Below are 18,452 nucleotides of genomic sequence, written 5' to 3'. Positions count from 1 at the left end.
AGGATAGGAGCCTGAGTGCCTCCTCCAAGGCACTGCCAACCATCATCACTGAGACAGTTGTGTATCCATATCCAGTGAACGGTCGTTTTGTGCAATACCGTCTCGGTACCGGTGCTTGGTCTCAACCATTTGATGGATATAACGATGGCATTAACCCAGGTCCTTATAGCCTCATGCAACATGTCATTAGCTGCTGCATTCGCAATGCTTGGTATGTCAGTGGCCCTAATTTGTGTGTCATCACAATTATTCCTTGGATCATCTTATTTATTTATTGTGCCATTCTTCTTGTGGTCCTTTTAGAAACAAAGGGCTGGTATATTCTGAAAAGGAAACCAAAAAACCCGGATGGCTTTGTTGGAAGGTGAAGAGAAAGCTTCGCATTTGGGTAAATCTTACTCACAATTAATCCTCGGTCTTTTGTACTAACAACATGATAGTTTTAGTTACACCTCTGCTTTTTTTTTCTCTTATAATAATAAATAACCAACCAGCCAGCCAGCCACAATAGTTTATGCCCTCGATGAAACCCAAACTGAAAAAAATCTCGACAGTCAGAAGCTCAGAATACTCCCAATTCACAAGCAGCTCTGAAGAGGTGTTTGTGCTACTTACAATCCCATTGTTTTCTGTACAGATGCTATACACCATTGATATTTGCACGCCTGTTTTAAAATATTTTCTGCACAATAAATCAATTGTCCACTGCCCACTGGTACTTACTTTATGCAATTTGACTTGGATATTTTCAGCTAGCAGTTTAGAAACTGCAAATGATATCTCATTATAGAACCTGTAATCACGTGGAAGTTTATTTTGTACCTTTGGTAGCTTATTTTGTTGTTCTATTTGTTGGGCACACGAAGGGGAGCCTTGGCGCAGTGGTTAAGCTGCTGCCTTGTGACCAAGAGGTCACAAGTACAGATGAGATGGTAGACTTGCAAGTACAGCGACCGTACATTTTCATCAGCACAAGGATGGATGGTCTACTTGGGAGATGTGAGTTTGCTGGTGTCGCTGGACGAGTCCCCGCTCACCAGTTCATGGAACGCCTCCACCTTCACAGGCAGCACCCGCATGCCGTACGAGTTCCTACAACACAGCGCGGATCAAGGGATTGAAGCAGTTGATGGCGGCATAAAACCGGCAAAGAACTGGGGATACTTACATCGACTGCGGCGCTTGTTTGAACTACTGGGCATGGGCGCTCTGGTTTCCAGACATGCCCAGCTGCTGCTGTGCTAGATGGGCTTGTGCGCTCTGGTTTCCATCATGCCCAGCTGCTGCTGCGCTAGCTGGGCTTCGGCGCTCTGGTTTCCGGACATGCCCAGATGCTGCTGAAGCTGCTGTTGCTGCTGGTGGTGGTGCTGCTGGAGCTGTTGCTGTTGGTGGTGGTGGTGCTGCTGGAGCTGTTGCTGTTGGTGGTGGTGGTGCTGCTGGAGTTGTTGTTGCTGCTGGAGCGGCTGCTGCTGCAGCTGTTGCTGGTGGTGGTGTTGAAGCTGCAATACCTGCTGTTGCTGGAGCTGCTTCTGTTGCTGCTGCTGCAGTAGCTGCTGCTGCATCTGTTGTTGTTGTCTGGTGAGAGATCCGTACGGGCTATCGATTTGTGAATCCATGGTATTCTCGAGCTTCACGTTTACCAGGGTCTGGGTTTTGTCCAACATCATAAGAGCGCCGCGGGGGCCCATCATTTGGTTCCGCCTCATCCACTGTTGTTGCTGCAGCAGCTGGTGCTGCTGCTGTGCTGTCAGATTCTGGTTATGGATAGTCATTTGAGGAGTGAAATGCCTCTGGAGCTGCCAATTAAACATATTAACTGTGTGTTAATGTTAGGGGCAGCCTGAGAAAATGATGTTATGGTTTCACAGAGAAGACATTTCCGAAAACAATAATAGTTTCAAGTGTGTGCATAGATGATAAAAAGAATAGCATAGAACTCGCTAGGTCGCAGCGGCGCATCCTGGCTGACCGAGGTTCGAATCCCATTGGGAGCGAATTTGTGGTATCTCACCCGGGTGGGCTCTCTTAATATATTGTCCATGGGATCCTCACCATTGGGTCACAATAAAAAGAATAGCAACCATTTGCCTCAAAAACATTTTTGCTTCAAACAGTGGCTAATCAAACAAACAAATGTAGCAGAAGCAAAATAGTTCCCATCACTGTGATTAGTGCATTCAAAACCAGCCGGGTGTCACAAAACCAGCTGGTTCAGTGGGCGAATGTAGAGACTGAATTCTAGAACCACTCCCAGTTCAATGGGTAGCCAATCACAGTGAATGGTCATACATGAGTTCTGGGAGTTGGTTCCAAGTTGCAAGAGTTAGCAGAATTTTTCTTTATATGACTGAACAATTAGAAGAATAAGGAGGCCTATTCTGAGGCAAGAACATTGGTTTGCAACCCGTTCTACCCAAATCTCAAAGATACTTGCACTAATTATAATTTGTAAGTGCCTCTAAAAATAGAAGTATCAGCAAGATTACACAGCTGTCGCGATGACCAGCCAGAAACCAATATCCATTCCCATCAAGTGAATTTACTTGTGGGCAGCTTAGCCAAAGAGCTTGTTTACACTACAACACATTAATAACAGAAAACGTTCTGTTCAGGGCGTTTTTATAAACACCTCGGAATAGCATCTAAGAAGGTGTTCTATCAGGTTCAACCCAAATCATCTCTAGCTTAAGGCATTTCTGGAAAACACCTCGGACTGGATGAAGCTGTCAGGGCATTTTTTGCAAATCACCACAAAACAGACAGCTGTGGAGGCGTTTTCTGGAAGCCTCAAATTGAAAGAGATTTTGAGGCATTTGTAAGAAACGCCTCCTAATGGATACTCCTGGGCGTCGGCATCAATGGAGGGGACATGCCCGTTTATGTATCAGTAAAAAGGGTATATGGATTTCTTGCCAATAACATTACTTTTCTTGGTCTGGTGGTAAGTGCGTTTCCAGCCGATGCAGCGTTCGAATCATGCATGCCTCTCTATTTATACAGTTTTTTTTGTTCTCGCGTGAGGTTATTTTAGTCCCATACCGCTTGGCGAGAAAGAGTTGGAGGTAATTAAAAGGTGCAAACATAAGCAGTGTTTCAGAAATGACAAGTACTGATGACATTTCTCTCGCTAATGGGCTTGTCTAGTCAGATTTAATTTAAATTCTCAGCCTGGAAAGAAAGATAGATAGCCATTTGGCACAGAAAACATAAAAAGAGACAGAGAAGAAGACCCCATGGTATTTGTTAGTTCTGTTTTTCGATTTTGATCGAGAAGTTTACAGCGCTTTAGGAAATTGCCCGGAAACCTAGTTTGTGGTGTCTGTAAAACGCCGCTGAATGCCAGATCTTTCAAGGCGTTACTGGAAAACGTCTCAGTTGACTTTCCCCTTCATGAGCTTCTCTAGCATTTTATAGAAATGCCACAGAAAACAATTGGAGGCATTTTTATGTCTTCTAGAAGCGTTTAGAATGCCATTGTAATACTATACGTGTTGTAGTGCTAGTTGGCTGAATCCATCAACTTTGGACAATTGTGAGTACATGATTTTTAAATATAGTAGTATAAACTAATCCTTCTGAGGAAGGAAAAATTTATGACAGTAGCGTACATAAATGGTAGAAAAAGAAGGTAAGCAATGTATACGCAACATAAAGTATGGTAACCAGCAGTAGTTGCCAACCTGTTGGGCTTGAAGGAGATTATTTTGATTTTGTACTTGTGCATCTTGATGAACTGAGTGGCTAGCCACTCTACTCCCCATCTTTCTAATCCCCATTAAGGGTCCAATGTTACTAAATGTTACATACAAAACGAAATCATGAGCTCAATAGTTTATTTGCTAAACAACATATGCTGAATGTGTACAGCTCTGCCATCAAATTAAATCAATTCTGTTAGTAGAGTACCTTGATTTGTTAAGCCGTACTGTACATTTTTCGTTTTGAAAAACTAAATGTCATTATGACCGCTTGCATGTTTTCCCTACTTCTCTTGTTAAATACTTACCTAGGACCTAGCATATTGGATAATGAAACCTTTCCCAAGCTCAACATTTATGTTACTTCAGACAAACATAGCAGTCTGCTAGTGGTGAATCTGACTTTTCCAAGAACTGATAACATAACACAACGTCTCCAGAGCCCTTGCCCACTTATTAGAGTCTAAAATAAAAAACAGAGCAGCCTTTCTCATCTTTGGCAATATTTGTCCTAAAACATAGTTGCACTACAAAAAGCAGCAGAACCTAATCTATTTGCATCTTTTAAAGTTCCTATCGAAGATCCAATTTTTGCAAATCCATCTTTATAAGTAAAGTTCTAGGCCACCCAATATGCTTTGTCCCATACATAGAAAAACTTACAAAAGGCTCCTAACTCTTCAGCACTTAGCAACGGTGAGTTAATACATGTCTTAACAGGAAGTACATGAGATGAGGCATGGCGACGCCAGGTAGAATCCTTTACGCAAAAAGGTAGTGTTGGAATTAAAGTCAATGATGATATAGGTCATTATTTTCAGACACACAAAGGCCTGAGGCAAGGAGATCCAATGTCCCCTATTTTGTTCAACATTGTAGTCGATATGTTGGCCATTCTCATAGGCAGGGCAAAGAACGCCGGTCAGGTAGGTGGCTTGGTGCCCAACCTAGTTGATGGGGGTGTGTCCATTTTGCAATACGCTGATGATACAATCATTTTCATGGAGCATGACTTGGCAAAAGCGAGAAACATGAAGCTGGTGTTGTGTTTATTTGAACAATTGTCCGGTTTAAAGATTAACTTTCATAAAAGCGAGTTGTTCTGCTTTGGTCGAGCCAAGGAGGAACAAGAGGCTTATAGGCAATTGTTTGGTTGTGAATTAGGGGCTTTACCTTTTACTTACCTAGGTATACCCATTCATCATCGTAAGCTCACGAACAGAGAGTGGAAATGTATCGAAGATCGGTTCGAAAAGAAACTTAGTTGCTGGAAGGGCAAACTTCTGTCTTATGGAGGCCGGTTGATTCTTATTAATTCGGTGCTCACAAGTTTGCCGATGTTCCTACTATCTTTCTTTGAGGTTCCAGTTGGGGTTAGGAAAAGGCTGGACTTTTATCGGTCAAGATTTTTTTGGCAGAGTGATGATCTAAAAAGAAAGTATAGACTCGCCAAGTGGGATATTATTTGTCGTCCCAAGGATCGGGGGGGTTGGGTATCGAGAATCTTGAGGTAAAGAACAGATGCCTGCTTAGTAAGTGGCTAAATAAGTTATCAGATGGGACTGATGCGACTTGGGCACAGATACTTCGTAACAAGTATTTGCAATCCAAAACTTTGTCACAGGTGACAATGAGACCAACTGATTCGCCATTTTGGAAGGGGCTTATGAGAGTTAAGACAGCCTTCTTTAATCGAACAAAGTTTATAGTCGGCGATGGTAACGATACTCGCTTCTGGGAGGACACCTGGCTTGGTGAGACTCCTTTGGCATTACAGTACCCAACTCTGTATCGTATTGTGCATAAACGTGATGCGCTTGTGGCAACGATTATGCAGGCCACCCCCCTTAATATTCAGTTTAGGAGGGTGCTTGTTGGTAATAGATGGGAAGCTTGGCTTCATCTGGTGCGTAGACTGATGGAGGTTTGGCTACAACATCAGCCCGATCAGTTGTGTTGGAAGCTTACTAGGTCTGGACATTTTACCGTTAAATCGATGTACGATGTTATTAACTCGAGTGTCATTCCTAACTCCAAACATGTTTGGAAAGTCAAAGTTCCTTTGAAAATCAAAGTGTTTATGTGGTTTGTCCATAAACAGGTCATTCTAACAAAGGACAACTTGGTTAAGCGCAATTGGACAGGATCTACTAGGTGTAGTTTCTGTGATCGGGATGAAACCATTAAGCATCTATTCTTTGAGTGCCCGTTGGCAAGAATTTTGTGGCGCTCAGTGCAAATTGCTTTTAACATTACTCCTCCGAGTTCGGTCGGGTCGTTATTTGGAACGTGGCTGGATGGGATAGAGTCCGGTACAGCTAGACACATTCGTGTAGGAGTTTGTGCGTTGTTATGGGCAATTTGGAACTGCAGAAATGATTTGGCTTTTAACAGAATAACTACTATTCATTTTTTGCAGGTTGTATTCCGTGCTACGGCGTTGATCCGTATGTGGTCCCTACTCACTCCGACGGAGGCCAGGGAGCGTTTGGTTACTGGATCTGTCCGGTGGGAGATGGTAGCGTGGGATATATTCAACCGGTTTGGATGGCGGTCATGTAATAGGATAGGCAATTAGTTTCCATACCTATTTTTCTGCCAGCCGGTTGTGGCTATATGGCCTTTTTTTGTGTTTTCATGACGAGGTCTTTGTGAGCTCGACGTAGTTTCTTTTACGACTTTTCGACATTGTTGAACCTATTTTATTTATCTAAGTGGCCGTATGCATCTACCTGATGCAGAGGCCGGGGAATCCCCCCTTTTCAAAAAAAAAAAACAGGAAGTACATGACAATGGGGTATGCATCAGCAGCTAATTAACTCGGAACAGAGGTTTCCATCGGTACAAATTAAAAGATTAGTCAGACGAACCTTGCAAAAACGTTGCGCTCTAAGATCAGGGATGAGGTGCAGGGATGGTCAAGATGTCAATCTCCTCTCGAGGTGTCCAGATCCGGTGTGCTTGAGGTCGATCCGGTACTGAACCTGCTAATTTGGTGAGGTTAGGGTTCAAGAAAAAGAGAAGTGCCTATGTGGAAGGGGGGAGAGAGAAGAGGTGGAGGAGGAGACCTACCAGGGACTGTGGTGATCAACTGGGGGTCACCGACCGCTGCTCCCGGCAGCAGGACGGAGGTCGGGGCGGAGCAACTAGGGGTCACCGGACGCTGCTCCCAGCGGCAGGACGGAGCACGGGGCGGAGCAACTGGGTCGGGTGGAGGGAAGGGGAAGGGGAAGGTGAGGAATAGGACATGGGTCTCACCCCGTCTGTGTGATTTATGAATGTCACGTATCATCCATGGGTCTCACCTGCTAACCCGTGAGACCTGGTCTCATAGAATTCTTTTCCGTGGACAATGCACGTGTCCTCGTCCGTCTGGAGGAGGAGGCCGACGACCGAGTCAAGAGCGCAGTGGTTGTTGAACAGCGGGAGGTTGACGCGGACGAAGGTTCCCGTGTCGAGGTTGAAGAAGCGGACGTGGCTGCACACAGCTTGCGGTGGCCGGGGTAGAGGCCATGGCCCTCCGGCAGCATCATCCAGCGGCGCGGGTAGAAGCGCGGATCGGCGACGCCGCGGCCGCGCGGGCACACGGTGCCAGACCACCAACTACGGCAAACGGCGCGAAAGCGCGCGTAGTCGAGAAAACTGCTCGAGAGCACACTCCAAGCTATCTCGCAAACCAAATCCTCCGAAAGCGACGCCCAGAGGGGGGAAGAGAACGGGGGTGCCACCGGGCCGGCGATATCATCCAATGCCACCGCCGCACGCCGGCGACGCTTCCTTCCGAAAAAGGGTTTCCCCCGCTTTATTTATATTATAAAGCACAAACACAACATCGAAGCATCCGATACAAACGCACGCCACACATACCCAAGGCAAGATACACGAATGTCGGGCACCGACACACAACCTCAACGACACAAAGCATCAAAAAGATGAGCAAAAAGGATCCTCTAAGAGCCGACGGAGACCACCACCACAAGGAGCGACCGTCCGGGAGGATGTGCGACGGACAAGCCAGATCGAGGACTCCAAGACGGTGCCTCCAGGAAGAGCACGAACGTCGCCACCGTCCGATCCGAAAATCAAGTTTTCACCTGGAGTAAGATGGAGGGAGTAGACGCACCACGACGGACCCTGCAAGGAGGAACACGACGTCCATGGACGCCGTCACCGTCGACTAGAGCGGGACTGGGTAGGTGATGTACGCTGGTGCATCAAATCCCCCGCCGCCACCCCGGTCCGCCAACACCCGCAACCATGCCGCCCGAGCGGCCATGGTTGCCTGCCCGCATCTGAGCGGCGCAATCCGCCCATGACCGGCGCAACTCCCACCACCAGGGCCGCCGCCCCGCCATGAGAACACCACGAAGCCACCAAAGGCCACGACTTTGCCCAGATCCACGACCCCAACCACCTCCAGAACCGGCGGCGGCCAAGCTGCCTCGAGAAGGGTCGCGACCACGTCGACCGGGGGACTGGGAAGGCGGAGAAGTGGCCCATGGCCACGACCGACGCCCGTGTCGGCTCCAGCTTCCCCCCGGAACCGTGTTCCGCCCTGATGTCTACTACGCAACCTTCTTCTTGTAGACGTTGTTGGGCCTCCAAGTGCAGAGGTTTGTAGGACAGTAGCAAATTTCCCTCAAGTGGATGACCTAAGGTTCATCAATCCATGGGAGGCGTAGGATGAAGATGGTCTCTCTCAGACAACCCTGCAACCAAATAACAAAGAGTCTCTTGTGTCCCCAACACACTCAATACAATGGTAAATTGTATAGGTGCACTAGATCGGCGAAGAGATGGTGACACAAGTGCAATATGGATGGTAGATATAGGTTTTTGTAATCTGAAAATATAAAAACAGCAAGGTAGCAAGTGATAAAAGCGAGCACAAACGGTATTGCAATGCTTTGAAACAAGGCCTAGGGTTCATACTTTCACTAGTGCAAGTTCTCTCAACAATAATAACATAATTAGATCATATAACTATCCCTCAACATGCAACAAAGAGTCACTCCAAAGTCACTAATAGCGGAGAACAAACGAAGAGATTATTGTAGGGTACGAAACCACCTCAAAGTTATCCTTTCTGATCGATCTATTCAAGAGTCCGTAGTAAAATAACATGAAGCTATTCTTTCTGTTCGATCTATCATAGAGTTTGTACTAGAATAGCACCTTAAGACACATATCAACCAAAACCCTAATGTCACCTAGATACTCTAATGTCACCTCAAGTATCCGTGGTTATGATTATACGATATGCATCACACAATCTCAGATTCATCTATTCAAACCAACACAAAGTACTTCCAAGAGTGCCCCAGAGTTTCTACCGGAGAGTCAAGACGAAAACGTGTGCCAACCCCTATGCATAAGTTCACAATGCTACGGAACCCGCAAGTTGATCACCAAAACATACATCAAGTAGATCACGTGAATATCCCATTGTCACCATAGATAAGCACATGCAAGACATACATCAAGTGTTCTCAAATCCTTAAAGACTCAATCTGATAAGACAACTTCAAAGGGAAAACTCAATCCATTACAAGAGAGTAGAGGGGGAGAAACATCATAAGATCCAACTATAATAGCAAAGCTCGCGATACATCAAGATTGTACCACCTCAAGAACACGAGAGAGAGAGAGAGAGAGAAATCAAACACATAGCTACTGGTACATACCCTCAGCCCCGAGGGTGAACTACTCCCTCCTCGTCATGGAGAGCGATGGGATGATGAAGATGGCCACCAGTGAGAGATCCCCCCCTCCGGCAGGGTGCCAGAACAGGGTCCCGATTGGTTTTTGGTGGCTACAGAGGCTTGCGGCGGCAGAACTCCCGATCTAGGTAATTTTCTGGAGGTTTCAGTATTTATACGGATTTTTTGGCGTAGGTCTCATGTCAGGGGGGTCTCCGGGTTGTCCACGAGGCAGCGGGCCCACGCCCAGGGGGTGGCGCCCCCACCCTCGTGGGCAGCCCGGGACTCCTCCTGGCCCAACTCTTTTACTCCGGGGGCTTCTTTTGGTCCAGAAAAAATCATCAAAATTGGCATGTCAATTGGACTCCGTTTGGTTTTCCTTTCTGCAAAACTTAAAACAGGGAAAAAACAGAAACTGGCACTGGGCTCCAGGTTAATAAGTTAGTCCCAAAAATCATATAAAATAGCATATAAATGCATATAAAACATCCTAGAAGGATAATATAATAGCATGAATACTTCATAATTTAGATATGTTGGAGACGTATCAGCATCCCAAGCTTAATTCCTGCTCGTCCTCGGAGTAGGTAAATGATAAAAATAATAATTTATGAAGTGTGAATGCTAGTAGGTGCACAAGTTTGATCAATGATAATTTCAATCGCCTTCTCTAGCATCATCATATGTCATAACAGTAGCTCATCTCATAAAACTCTTCATGATCAAGTAACAAGCTATTCACATGTTAAAGCATAGACCATAAACTTTCTTGAAAACTATCAAACTATGTTCTTAGTCATCAAACAATTGCAATTCATCTTATTTTCAGGAAGGGTCTATGTAAGAGCTTTGATTTAGCAAATCCCACATACTCAACTATCATATAGTCTTCCATGATTGCTACCACTCAAAGCATATTTTTAGAACAAATAGCATCCATCGAACACAGAGAAAGATAGGGGCTTAATGTTTCGCCTCCCAACTTATTTATCATATAGATAATTGTCAACAATAATAATTCATGATCAAATATATTTGAATGGCCATATATGCTTAGATCATTCTCCACCACATGATGCTTGCCAACTAAAGAGTAGGTTGGAATGGGAAGGAATACTACTGACTCTTGCATAAAAGTAAAACATAGACCCTTTGCAGAGGGAAGCAGGGATTTGCGGAGGTGCCAGAGCTCAAAGCTAAAACAGAGATGAAAATAATTTTGAGAGGTATGCTTTCATTGTCAACATAACGACCAAGAGTTCCCAATATCTTCCATACTAGATACATTATAGGCAGTTCCCAAACAGAAAGGTAAAGATTTTACTCCCCCTTCACCAACAATCACACTCCACGGCTTGTCCGAAACAACGGGTGCCGTCCAACTATCAACAATCCTGGGGGAGTTTCTTTAAATTATTTGCGAATTTGTTTTTGATCTTTTGATCATAGGACTGGGCATCCCAGTTACCAGCCATTTTCACGTGAATGATAAGCGGAGTCCACTCTTCGTGAGAATAACCCACCTAGCATGGAAGATACTGACAGCCCCTAGTCGCTACATGAGCAATTCGGGCATACAAAACAGATTATTATTTGAAGGTTTAGAGTTTGGCACATGCAAATTTACTTGGAACGGCAGGTAAATACCGCATATAGGTAGATATGTTGGACACTCATGGAATAAACTTGGTTCAAGGAATTTGGATGCACAAGCAGTATTCCCGCTTAGTACAGATATTTTGGCTAGCAAAGGATTCTAAATAGCAAGCACCACATGTTACAGGATCCATAACAATATAACTTCTATACAAATATACCCAAGCATAACTCATTATGTTGGCTTCCTTGTCCAACTTCAACTAATTTGCTCAGGTTTGAAAATAACTAATGGGGCTCACAATCATAGAAGATGTCCAAGATAGTATATTTATATGTGAAATCTCTCTTCCTTCAATATTCTTTCATGAATTGTTCAAGTGACCAATACAATGTTTGCTAACCTTCAAAAAAATTACCACCTCTACTTCTTACATGTGAAGTCATTACTCCCCATGGGATAAGCATATGAAACATATATAATTTCAGATTTATGATATTCAAATCATTCAACCATTTACTCATAGGATATAAGTGAAGCACATGAGTAAATGACAAACTACTCCAAAAAGATATAAGTGAAGATCAATGAGTAGTTAAATAATTATGTAGCTATGTGAAGACTCTCTCTCATTTAAGAATTTCATATCTTGGGATATTATTCAAACAGCAAGCAAAACAAAATAAAATGACAGTTCAAGGATAGCACTCATCATGTGAAGAAGCAAAAACTTATGCTCAACCGATACTAACCGATAATTGTTGAAGAAGAAAGGTGGGATGCCTACCGGGGCATCCCCAAGCTTAGATGCTTGATACTTTTTGAAATATTATCTTGGGGTGCCTTGGGCATCCCCAAGCTTGAGCTTTTGTTTCTCCTTAATTCCTCTCATATCACGGTTTCCTAAATCTCGAAAGCTTCATCCACACCAAACTCGACAAGAACTCGTGAGATAAGTTAGTATAAACCAATGCAAAAACCTTATCATTTTCTACTGTAACAAATCACTAAAATTATTATTCAACATTGCATACTAAATGCCTCTGCATATTTAATACTCCTATCCTCAAATAGAATCATTAAACAAGCAAACATATGCAAACATAACAGCAATCTGCCAAAACCGTACAGTCTGTAAAGAATGCAAGATTCATCATACTTCCCTAACTCGAAATATTATTAAATTTTACCACACTATAGAAAATTTATCAGAGCTTATTATGCAAAAAGTTTCAACATTTTATCATATTCTGACTTTTCTAGGGAATTTTTGCAACATCGGTAAACTTTTCTGTTTTCAAACAGCAACATGTAGACTTGTAAAATAAGCATGGTAAAGGCTATCCTTGACACTTTTATTGAAATAAAAGATGCAAAACATTGTTCTAAATAACAGCAAGAAAATACTAACAAAATAAAATGACCCTCCAAGCAAAACACATATCATGTGGTGAATAAAAATATAGCTTCAAGTAAAGTTACCGATGAACGAAGACGAAAGAGGGGATGCCATCTGGGGCATCCCCAAGCTTAGGCTCTTGGTTGTCCTTGAATATTACCTTGGGGTGCCTTGGGAATCCCCAAGCTTAGGATCTTGCCACTCCTTATTCCATAGTCCATCGAATCTTTGCCCAAAACTTGAAAACTTCACAACACAAAACTTAACAGAAAATCTCATGAGCTCCGTTAGCAAAAGAAAACAAACCACCACTTAGGTACTGTTGTGAACTCATTATAAAGTCATATTGGTATAATATCTACTATATTCCAACTTATCTATGGTTCATACCCTCCGATACTACTCATAGATTCATCAAAATAAGCAAACAACACATAGAAAACAGAATCTGTCAAAAATAGAACAGTCTGTAGTAATCTGCATCAAACACAAACTTCTGGAACTAAGAAAAATCTTCCAAAATAGGACGACCTAGATAATTTGATTATTGATCTACTTCAATTGGAATCAGTATTTTATCACTTTCTGGTGATTTTTAAAAATTGTTTTCGTGAGCAGAAAGTTTCTGTCTTTTTCAGCAAGATCAAATAATTATCATCCAAGAAGATCCTATTAGGTCTTACTTGGCACAAACACTAATTAAAATATAAAACCACATCTAACCAGAGGCTAGATGAAATACTTATTACTAAACATAACCAAAAATCAAGAAACAAAAATAAAATTGGGTTGCCTCCCAACAAGCGCTAACGTTTAACGCCCCTAGCTAGGCATGATGATTTCAATGATGCTCACATATAAGATAAGAATTGAAACATAAAGAGAGCATCATGAAGAATATGACTAGCACATTTAAGTCTAACCCACTTCCTATGCATAGGGATTTTGTGAGCAAACAACTTATGGGAACAATAATCAACTAGCATAGGAAGGCAAAACAAGCATAACTTCAAGATTTTCAACACATAGAGAGGAAACTTGATATTATTGCAATTCCTACAAGCATATGTTCCTCCCTCATAATAGTTTTCAGTAGCATCATGAATGAATTCAACAATATAATTATCACATAAAGCATTCTTTTCATGATCTACTTGCATAGAAATTTTACTACTCTCCACATAAGCAAATTTATTTTCATCAATAGTAGTGGGAGCAAGCTCACCAAAATAACTATCATGTGATTGAAAATTAAGATCAAGGTGACAAGTTTCATGGTTATCATTATTCTTTATAGCATACGTGTCATCACAATAATCATCATAGATAGGAGGCATGCTTTCATCATAATAAATTTGCCATCAAAACTTAGGGGACAAAAAATATCATCTTCATCAAACATAGCTTCCCCAATTCACTACAAGAATACCCCTTATAAAGCAACGCACATTCTACAACATTTTAGCTATACGTTGTAAAATTCATAATAGATACGCATATTAAAGGTTGCAGATATGCGTTGCAGATTTACATCTCTTGACCCTATCGTGGGACATATAAAAAAACAGGGAAGGAGAGAGGGATGCGCCAGAAACAGATCCCCCGATGCCCCTCCTCTCTCCCAAGTCGCCCCCACCAACCACCTCATCACCCTCCTCTCCCCCTCGCCGCCGGCCCTCCCCTGCCCTCCTCCCTCCTCGCAGCTCCGGAGGCTACCGGATCCGCCGCATCACCCACCCACCCACCCACTTATCCCTCTCACATCCCATCTCTCTCTCTTGATGCGACTCCTCGTTGCGCCACCTGTGGCAGCTGATCCAGGAGACGTCTGGCGAATCCCGCTATCACGAAGCACAACCTGACGTCCCCTCACACCGTGGCGCCCTTCCATGCGGCTAGATCCGGCGGTAGCGGCCACCAAAGCCCACTCGCGACCTTTCCCCGATGGCTAGGGCTTTGGGCGTCGACTTGCTACCTCTTGAGCACTGTGTTGGTTTTCCCTTGAAGAGGAAAGGGTGATGCAGCAAAGTAGCGTGAGTATTTCCCTCAGTTTTTTAGAACCAAGGTATCCATCCAGTAGGAGGCCACGCACGAGTCCCTCGCACCTACACAAACAAATAAATCCTCGCAACCAACGCGATAAGGGGTTGTCAATCCCTACACGGTCACTTACAAGAGTAAGATATGATAGATATGATAAGATAATATTTTTGGTATTTTTATGATAAAGATGCAAAGTAAAGAAAGTAAAATAAAAACGACGCAAGAAATAGCTTGTTGTCGGGAGATTAATATGATGGAAAATAGACCCGGGGGCCATAGGTTTCACTAGTGGCTTCTCTCAAGAGCATAAGTATTACGGTGGGTGAACAAATTACTATTGAGCAATTGACATAATTGAGCATAGTTATGAGAATATCTAGGTATGATCATGTATATAGGCATCATGTCCGAGACAAGTAGACCGACTCCTGCCTGCATCTACTACTATTACTCCACACATCGACCGCTATGCAGCATGCATCTAGAGTATTAAGTTCATAAGAACAGAGTAACGCTTTAAGCAAGATGACATGATGTAGAGGGATAAACTCATGCAATATGATATAAACCCCATCTTGTTATCCTCGATGGCAACAATACAATACGTGCCTTGCTGCCCCTACTGTCACTGGGAAAGGACACCGCAAGATTGAACCCAAAGCTAAGCACTTCTCCCATTGCAAGAAAGATCAATCTAGTAGGCCAAACCAAACTGATAATTCGAAGAGACTTGCAAAGATAACCAATCATACATAAAAGAATTCAGAGAAGATTCAAATATTGTTCATAGATAAACTTGATCATAAACCCACAATTCATCGGTCTCAACAAACACACCGCAAAAGAAGATTACATCGAATAGATCTCCACGAGAGAGGTGGAGAACATTGTATTGAGATCCAAAAAGAGAGAAGAAGCCATCTAGCTAATAACTATGGACCCGAAGGTTTGAGGTAAACTACTCACACATCATTGGAGAGGCTATGGTGTTGATGTAGAAGCCCTCCGTGATCGATGCCCCCTCCGGCGGAGCTCCGGAATAGGCCCCAAGATGGGATCTCACGGGTACAGAAGGTTGCGGCGGTGGAATTAGGTTTTTGGCTCCGTATCTGGTAGTTTGGGGGTACGTAGGTATATATAGGAGGAAGAAGTACGTCGGTGGAGCAACAGGGGGCCCACGAGGGTGGAGGGCGTGCCTTGGGGGGGTAGGCGCGCCCCCTACCTCGTGCCCTCCTGGTTGATGTCTTGACGTAGGGTCTAAGTCCTCTGAATCACGTTCGTTCCGAAAATCACGTTCCCGAAGGTTTCATTCCGTTTGGACTCCGTTTGATATTCTTTTTCTGCGAAACTCTGAAATAGGCAAAAAACAGCAATTCTGGGCTCGGCCTCTGGTTAATAGGTTAGTCCCAAAAATAATATAAAAGTGTATAATAAAGCCCAATAATGTACAAAATATAATATAGCATGGAACAATAAAAAATTATAGATACGTTGGAGACGTATCAAGCATCCCCAAGCTTAATTCCTGCTCGTCCTCGAGTAGGTAAATGATAAAAACAAAATTTTTGATGTGGAATGCTACTTGGAATAATTTCAATATAATTCTTCTTATTGTGGCATGAATGTTCAGATTTGAAATGATTCAAGATAAAAGTTTAATGTTGACATAAAAACAATAATCTTTCAAACATACTAACTAAGCAATTATATCTTATCAAAATAACATAGCCAAAGCAAGTTATCCCTACAAAATCATATAGTCTGGCTATGCTCCATCTTCCCCACACAAAATATTCATATCATGTACGACCCCGGTTTTGGCCAAGCAATTGGTTCATACTTTTAACGCGCTTCAGCCTTTTCAACTCTTACGCAATACATGAGCGCAAGCCATGGATATAGCACTATGGTGGAATAAGGTATAATGGTAGGGGTTATGTGGGAAGACAAAAAAGGAGAAAGTCTCACATCAACGAGGCTAATCAACGGGCTATGGAGATGCCCATCAATTGATGTTAATGCGAGGAGTAGGGATTGCCATGCAACGGATGCACTAGAGCTATAAGTGTATGAAAGCTCAAAAAGAAACTAAGTGGGTGTGCATCCAACTTGCTTGCTCACGAAGACCTCGGGCATTTGAGGAAGCCCATCATTGGAATATACAAGCCAAGTTCTATAATGAAATTTCCCACTAGTATATGAAAGTGACAAAATGAGAGACTCTCTATTATGAAGATCACGGTGCTACTTTGAAGCACAAGTGTGGTAAAAGGATAGTAACATTGTCCCTTCTCTCTTTTTCTCTCATCATTTTTTTATTTGGGCCTTTTCTCTTTTTTATGGCCTCTTTTTTTTAGTCCGGAGTCTCATCCCGACTTGTGGGGGAATCATAGTCTCCATCATCCTTTCCTCACTTGGGACAATGCTCTAATAATGATGATCATCACACTTTTATTTACTTACAACTCATGAATTACAACTCAATACTTAGAACAAAATATGACTCTATATGAATGCCTCCGGCGGTGTACCGGGATATGCAATGAATCAAGAGCGACATGTATGAAAGAATTATGAACGGTGGCTTTGCCACAAATACAATGTCAACTACATGATCATGCAAAGCAATATGACAATAATGGAGTATGTCATGATAAATGAAACGGTGGAAAGTTGCATGGCAATGTATCTCGGAATGGCTATGGAAATGCCATGATAGGTAGGTATGGTGGCTGTTTTGAGGAAGATATAAGGAGGTTTATGTGTGATAGAGCATATCATATCACGGGGTTTGGATGCACCGGCGAAGTTTGCACCAACTCTCAAGGTGAGAAAGGGCAATGCGCGGTACCGAAGAGGCTAGAAAATTGCGGAAAGGTAAGTGTGCGTATAATCCATGGACTCACATTAGTCATAAAGAACTCATATACTTATTGCAAAAATTTATTAGCCCTCGAAGCAAAGTACTACTACGCATGCTCCTAGGGGAAGGGTTGGTAGGAGTTAACCATCGCGCGATCCCGACCGCCACACAAAGGAAGACAATCAACAAATACTTCATGCTCCGACTTCGTTACATAACGGTTCACCATACGTGCATGCTACGGGAATCACAAACTCCAACACATGTATTTTTCAATTCCACAATTACTCAACTAGCACAACTATGATATTACTACCTTTATATCTCAAAACAATTATCAAGCATCAAATTTCTCATGATATTAATTAAAGCAAATTGCCATGCTATTTTAAGACTCTCAAAATAATATAAGTGAAGCATGAGAGATCAATAGTTTCTATAAAACAAATCCACCACCGTGCTCTAAAAGATATAAGTGAAGCACTAGAGCAAAAACTATATAGCTCAAAAAATATAAGTGAAGCACATAGAGTATTCTAATAAATTCCGAATCAAGTGTGACTCTCTCAAAAGGTGTGTACAGCAAGGATGATTGTGGTAAACTAAAAATAAAGACTCAAATAATACAAGACGCTCCAAGCAAAACACATATCATGTGGTGAATAAAAATATAGCTCCAAGTAAAGTTACCGATGGAAGTAGACGAAAGAGGGGATGCCTTCCGGGGCATCCCCAAGCTTTGGCTTTTAGGTGTCCTTAGATTATCTTGGGGTGCCATGGGAATCCCCAAGCTTAGGCTCTTGCCACTCCTTGTTCCATAATCCATCAAATCTTTCACCCAAAACTTGAAAACTTCACAACACAAAACTCAGCAGAAAATCTCATAAGCTCCGTTAGCGAAAGAAAACAAAAGACCACTTCAAGGTACTGTAATGAACTCATTCTTTATTTATATTGGTGTTAAACCTACTGTATTCCAACTTCTCTATGGTTTATAAACTATTTTACTAGCCATAGATTCATCAAAATAAGCAAACAACACACGAAAAACAGAATCTGTCAAAAACAGAACAGTCTGTAGTAATCTGTAACTAACGCAAACTTCTGGAACTCCAAAAATTCAGCCAAAATAGGACGACCTAGACAATTTGTT

At 42.7% G+C, this 18,452-nt stretch overlaps 1 protein-coding gene across 2 annotated transcripts; it reads right to left on the bottom strand.

Annotated features, from left to right (window-relative positions):
• Positions 1-383: 383 nt before the first annotated feature.
• On the bottom strand, positions 384-6,972 carry LOC123080134 (G-box-binding factor). 2 transcript variants are annotated; one of them, XM_044503022.1, is made up of 5 exons: positions 6,771-6,972; positions 6,569-6,682; positions 3,681-3,792; positions 1,169-1,796; positions 384-1,092 (listed from the first exon to the last, which is right to left on the bottom strand). In XM_044503022.1, the coding sequence occupies exons 3-4, from the start codon at positions 3,774-3,776 to the stop codon at positions 1,242-1,244; spliced, it is 651 nt and encodes a 216-aa protein (XP_044358957.1). In that variant the 5' UTR covers positions 3,777-3,792; positions 6,569-6,682; positions 6,771-6,972; the 3' UTR covers positions 384-1,092; positions 1,169-1,241. The 2 variants fall into 2 exon arrangements, 1 of the variants encoding a protein (XP_044358957.1); XR_006438238.1 differs by lacking the exon at positions 3,681-3,792 and having other exon boundaries at positions 6,771-6,970.
• Positions 6,973-18,452: the final 11,480 nt, after the last annotated feature.

This window comes from Triticum aestivum, chromosome 3D (assembly GCF_018294505.1).
Source record: "Triticum aestivum cultivar Chinese Spring chromosome 3D, IWGSC CS RefSeq v2.1, whole genome shotgun sequence".
Taxonomy (NCBI): Eukaryota; Viridiplantae; Streptophyta; class Magnoliopsida; order Poales; family Poaceae; genus Triticum; species Triticum aestivum.
This window is presented reverse-complemented; position numbering and strand designations above follow the sequence as displayed.